Source organism: Protobothrops mucrosquamatus, unplaced genomic scaffold (genome assembly GCF_001527695.2).
Source record: "Protobothrops mucrosquamatus isolate PMUCROS unplaced genomic scaffold, P.Mucros_1.0 scaffold325, whole genome shotgun sequence".
Lineage (NCBI taxonomy): Eukaryota > Metazoa > Chordata > Lepidosauria > Squamata > Viperidae > Protobothrops > Protobothrops mucrosquamatus.
Window position 1 is genome coordinate 119,801 of NW_015386664.1, and position 6,292 is coordinate 126,092.

The window sequence follows — 6,292 nt, forward strand, 5'->3', positions numbered from 1 at the left end:
TGTTGCCACTCCTAATATTTACTTTTGGCTTGTCATATAGTGCTCCTTCTAATATTTATCTTTATTTTGTTACTGTACTGCCCCTTCTAAGGATTTCTTTTACTAAACATGTAGCTTGCAATTCGTGCATCTTGCAACCATGATCAATTTTTCTCAGAGCAGCTAACTGTGAAAACTTACATGTAACTGTCATTCAAATCAGTAAAAATGTAAATGAAGTAGAGCGAATGGTCTTACTGTGAAACTTTTGTATAAGTTTCATAATCTTTAACAGTAACAAAATATGGTACCATAACGAGTCCTTGCCAAGTTTACCAAGGACATCATAGCTCAGATAGAGACAATCAAGTATAGTTTTAGGCTCATTATACTGTCCTACTGTCACAACCAGAGAATTGTGTATAAGATAAGTTGAAATTAAACACAATTGATAGGATTGTTATTATTTTAAAACTGGCATTTAAAGGCTCATCTTCTAAAATCATAGTTTCTATTTTAGAATGAAAATTTGTTGCAATTTTTCATCAACATTCCAAGGCCCCAAATCATTTTGGTGGAAGGGATATATATTTATTCACTAGTGCAGTTTACTTTTAGTTTGAATTGATGTAACTACTGAACTCTTTAGAAAAAAAAAGTCCCACAAAACTATATTTCATTGCATTATAAAGTGAAAAAGTACTAGCTTTGCTAAAGATCCTGCCACTTTGACTTAAGTGGAAGACTCCTCCATGTGATCTTCCTTCCTTCCTTCCTTCCTTCCTTCCTTCCTTCCTTCCTTCCTTCCTTCCTTCCTTCCTTCCTTCCTCTTTCTTTTCTTTCTTTCTTTTTCTCTCTCTTCCTTCCTTCCTTCCTTCCTTCCTTTCTTTCTTTCCCACCCAAATTCTAGTAACTCTGGGAACAATATTAGATCCTTATATCTCAGTTCACTGGTACTTATATACTGTAATAATTTATAACCTCTGATTGTTTAAGGAAGAAAAATAATGACAGGAACACATAGCGTTCAATTTTTTAAAAAGTTATTTAATGAAATTAAAGACTGCCACTTTCCAGCAGATGTTATATCTATACAAATAATTTATAATGTATTTACACAATGTACATTCCCATTTAATACAGATATAATATTCAAAACAATCTAATAACTTTTGGGTTGTAAACATTTAGCTGCAGCACCATGTTTAGGAAACCCTTTAAACCATGCTTAAAATTATATCTTTTATTTCTTAAAAAGAGATTGATCTTTACAGCAGCTCATGAAAATATTAGTTTTATATGATCTGTTTTCCATCCATCATTGCTCAACCTATATAATTTGTATTATTGCTCTGTTGAATGTTTGTGATCCCTTCGGTATTTCAGTTTTTGTCTATTTACAAGGATTATGCAATTGAATGGAACCCTATGGACATACCTGTCCATTACTTAGAAAAATAGAAAGACAAAACTGTATAAAGGCTGCTTCTGAGAACTCTAAACATCATGCTGCATAAAACTTGCAGTCTGTTCCTTTCATGTAAACTATTCATGTTTTATAGGAAGAGTGTGTGTGCATTAATAGCTAAATCAGGTTTGAATAGAAAGCAATATAAAAAGTGTAATAGAAGTGGCCGCAGAAAGCAGACAAACTTTTGTAACATCCCTAAAACAATTACTTTCTCCCCTTGTGATATTCATGGTGATACTTTACTAGAATTTTTATTTTTGTCATTTCATTTTACCAGTAGTATTATTTCCTAAATTATCCTGAAGAACCAGTGGGGACCAGTAAGCAAAATGAAAAACAGAATATTTTAAGAATACTGTAGGAGGCAGGAACATACGCCTGAACTCTATTCAACTCTGATCGTTTAATCCTCATGTGCATCATATACAGAATGATCCCTTCATCTACAATACCTGTACCTCAGAATGGTCACCTACTGTTGCCTTCACAATCAAAGCATTCTTCAGCAACCTGATTCAGGTATGATTATCTGCATTTCATGAAATTACAGCTCCCAAAATCACCAGTGCAGCAAAATAGAATGAGTTTCATATATTATCACAATTTGTGTAATAGATCTGTATAGTAATAGACCTCAATAAAATCACAAATAGTGGGCAGCAGCCAACTGAGCCTGGCTGATATTAAGAGCTAAGCAGTTGGCCCTGTCAATATTTAGATGAGGGATTGTCTAGGAATTCCAGGGTAGACTAAACTGCAAAGATGTGGAGGTGCAGGTAAGACCCTGAAGAAGGCAGTGACAAACCATTTTGTAACATTGCCAAGAAAATTGCATGGACTCACCTGGGATGATTCAAGGACATATTTGTGTATTAAAAACATTTATTTAGACACAGAATGTGAAGGGAGAATCAATGAAATTTTAAAAAGAGACATAAAATCACAGGACATAAAAGAAGATCAAAACCAAGGGACCATGATTAAGTGAGAAACAGGCTAAGGTAACTCCAGGGTCAGAGAAAAGATGTCAATAAAATTGGAAAACAACTGGATAGAAGATCACAAAAACATTATTTTAGGATGAAAGGAGAAAGAGGGATAAATAACAACAGAGCATTCAAGTAACAAATTTAAGTTTCTTGCAATATGAGACAATTGGGGTCAAGATGGCTGAAGCAAGCAGAGAGGCTATGCAAGACTTGCTGAAATAAACACTAGATTCCTGGAAATGTACTGAATAGCTGAAAGCAAAAGGGGCCAAATCAGAAATAAAGGCAGTCACTATACAATTTACAAATTTTCTTGTTTCCTTGACTACCATTATATTATAAGAATTCATGCACACATTTGTTTCACATTATTCCACTTATTTTCTAACGAAAGAAACATTGCATCCTGCTTTATTAAATCTAAATTCTTTACTTTGGGACAAAGCTTATCTATGTTTTGTTTTTTTTAGAATAAGCTTGTCTGTGATAAATTTATGACAACACCTGCCTCTGAGATTTAACTAAAGCCTCTGTGTAAGGAATCTAATTACATTTGCCACTCAAATGATAAAATGAAAGCTATTCTTTCTTAATCTGATTAATGAGAACTGCTTTATTCAAAGAAAACACAGTATAGTAGCTTAAAGATTTGATACCTTGTTTTCTTTTGCATCAGAAGCCACTTTCCTTTATCTCATGCAATGTGGTGGAATCACTGGTTAAAGGAGAGGGGGGAGTAAAGAGGTGCACCAGCACTGTATCAGTCTGTGGCAGGAAGCGACAAAGGCCAGACTAGTGAAGCCCTTATTCACCGGTTCTCAAGCGAATGCGGTCAAGTCTGGCAAGAGTCTTATAAAAACAGGTGATTAACAATAAAGAAACTGTTTTGGCTTATTCATGGAGTAGTTCTGGTTCCTTGCGCCTGACATGCTATTGCTACAAAATTTTCCTATATTGGATGGGATCTTTTTTTTTCTATTGCTAAAAACCTGACTTGTTCTGTTGACAATGCTTTTTTTCTTTTCATCTTGACACCTTTCTTTCACTGAATAATTCCTAATGAAACTCAACAAAAGATTTGAAAGGTTGGGATTATCAGCTTCTTTATCGAATAATGCCTGCAAAAGTATTGATGGGTAAGAGTAAAGACTTAGGTAAGTATTTGGCCAGTCCTATATCATCGCCTTCTTCCCCTTGCAAGTTGGTCTGTTTTGTTCTTGACTTTTGCAAACAGTAGCTGGGTTCTAGGCAAGGAAACACTTGAATACTGGAAAAAAAAAACACAACACAGTTTCAATTACTAAACACCCAAGATACAAATATAATTCTAATTTCAAATCATTTAAAAAAATTGGACATTGTTTTTAATTAGCAATCCATGTATTCTAATCACACAATAATACTGTATAATTGATGATAATTTATATTTGATGATGAAGTTGAGGAAAAAAATAGATCTCTCTTAGCTAGAATTAATAATAATAATAATAATAATAATAATAATAATAATAATAAAGTTGGAAGGGACCTTGGAGGTCATCGAGTCCAACCCCTGCTCAGGCAGGAAACCCTATACCATTTCGGACAACTGGCTGTCCAGTCTCTTCTTAAAAACTTCCAGTGTTGGAGCATTCACCGCTTCTGGAGACAGGTTGTTCCACTGGTTAATTGTTCTAACTGTCAGGAAGTTTCTCCTTAGTTCTAGGTTGCTTCTCTCTTTGGTTAGTTTCCATCCGTTGCTTCTTGTCCTGCCTTCAGGTGCTTTGGAGAATAGCTTGACTCCCTCTTCTTTGTGGCAGCCCCTGAGATATTGGAACACTGCTATCATGTCCCCCCTCGTCCTTCTCTTCGTTAAACTAGACATACCCAATTCCAGCAACTGTTCCTTATATGTTTTAGCCTAATCATCTTTGTTGCTCTTCTCTGTTTCTAGAGTCTCAACATCTTTTTTACATTGTGGTGACCAAAACTGGATGCAGTATTCCAAGTGTGGCCTTACCAAGGCATTGTAAAGTGGTATTAATACTTCACGTGATCTTGATTCTATCCCTCTGTTAATGCAGCCCAGCACTGTGTTGGCTTTTTTGGCAGCTGCAGCACACTGCTGGCTCATATTTAAGTGATTGTCCCTCTCACAGTTACTACTATTGAGCAAGGTACCCCCTATACTATACCTGTACATTTGGTTGTTCTTGCCTAAATATAGAACCTTACTTTTTTCACCACTGAATTTCATTTTGTTAGATAACGCCCAGTGTTCAAGTCTGTCCAGATCCTCCTGTATCTTAAGCCTGTCTTCTGGGGTGTTGGCTATTCCTGCCAGCTTGGTGTCGTCCACAAATTTAATGAGTTCCCCATCTATCCCCTCGTCCAAATCGTTGATGAAGATGTTGAAGAGCACTGGGCCCAGAACAGAGGGGCACCCCACTACACACTTCCCTCCATGTAGATGCGGTTCCATTCAGGACCACACGCTGAGTACGGCCGGTCAGCCAGCTACGAATCCATCTGGTCTAGCCCACATTTTTCTATCTTATCGAGTAGTAGGTTGTGATCTACTTTATCAAATGCCTTATTGAAGTCCAAGTAAATTATATCCACAGCATTCCTCTGATCCATTAATTTTGTCACTTGGTCAAAGAATGCAATATAAGGTTTGTCTGGCATGATCTGTTTTTGACAAACCCATGTTGGCTTTTAGTAGTGATTTTGTTTGCCTCTAGGTGTTTGCTGATTTGTTGTTTGAATATCTTTTCCAGAATCTTCCCAGGTATTGAGGTCAGGCTGATAGGTCTGTAATTTCCTGGATTCAGGAAATTGTTTTCAATTATTTTTTTCCTAGTGAATTTGATGTAGGAAGGTACTTATCAATATTGGCCTGTAAGATGAGTTAAGATATCTTATACCCATTAATACAGGGTCCTCACCTACTGATTAAAATTGGGACCTGTAATTCTGTCGCCAAGCGCTGTAGTCACTAAGCAAAATACCATGTCACCATGCCAGATTTATAACTTCAGTTCTGCCTCTAACATTAAGCAAATTAAGTTGTTATGTGAGACCTCACATGACTGTGACTTGCAATTTCACTTCAACATTGTCTATAATTCTGGCAGTCATATGAATATGAGGCACTGCAACAGACATGATTGTGCACCAATTGAGAAGTGCCAAAGCTGTGATGGGCGTAAGTGTGAGACTTGGATGCAAAGCTGGATTTCTTTCAACTGTTGTAACTTCAAATGGTTGTTAAACAAAGCAGTTGGTAAGTGAGGACTACCTATACTTGCAGTGGACATAATTTCTGAGATGATTAACAGCCTAGAATGTCTGATCAGAACGGTTAAGCATACATATCCAAAGTATTTTTAATTACTATGAAAGCTTAAAATAAGAATGCTTTTTAGAGTAATTTTTTGTACATTTCCATAATTCAGAAACTGACCTAAAAGAATCAATAATTATTGCTCATTAAAGAAGGCTACCTGATAACATTCTTATAGGCTCGCCTGGAATCCTTGTCAAGGAACACAGTAAAAGATCTTTGTTCTGTACTTCTGAGACTGATGTCGCGCATTCGTATAGTATTTGTCATTAACTGAAAGAAAATGAAAGATATTCTGATTGTAAAAATTGTCAAACCTACTGTATATTCAAATAAATAAAGATGTGTTTTGAATTGTCTTCCCTTTTTAAACATTTTCTCAATACAGCTAAATAAGTCATTTGTTAGGACCACCGGAAACTGTATGAGTCATATTTGATATCACAAAATACAGTTTTAGAAAGCTATCCTTCATTAAAAATAACCTGATGCAACACAGAAAAAGTATGATTATAATTTCTTAAGTCT

The 6,292-nt window shown here is 35.7% G+C and overlaps 1 protein-coding gene across 1 annotated transcript in view; it reads right to left on the reverse strand.

Annotated features, from left to right (window-relative positions):
- Positions 1–3,463: 3,463 nt before the first annotated feature.
- PIK3R6 (phosphoinositide-3-kinase regulatory subunit 6) overlaps positions 3,464–6,292 on the reverse strand; it is a 24,187-nt gene continuing 21,358 nt past the window's right edge. Inside the window, exons 18-19 of the mRNA XM_015815198.1 lie at positions 5,925–6,037; positions 3,464–3,706 (exon numbers count right to left, since the gene is read on the reverse strand). Coding sequence (XP_015670684.1) covers positions 3,544–3,706; positions 5,925–6,037 — 276 coding nt within the window. The 3' untranslated portion in view covers positions 3,464–3,543. The remainder of the gene's footprint in view (positions 3,707–5,924; positions 6,038–6,292) is intronic.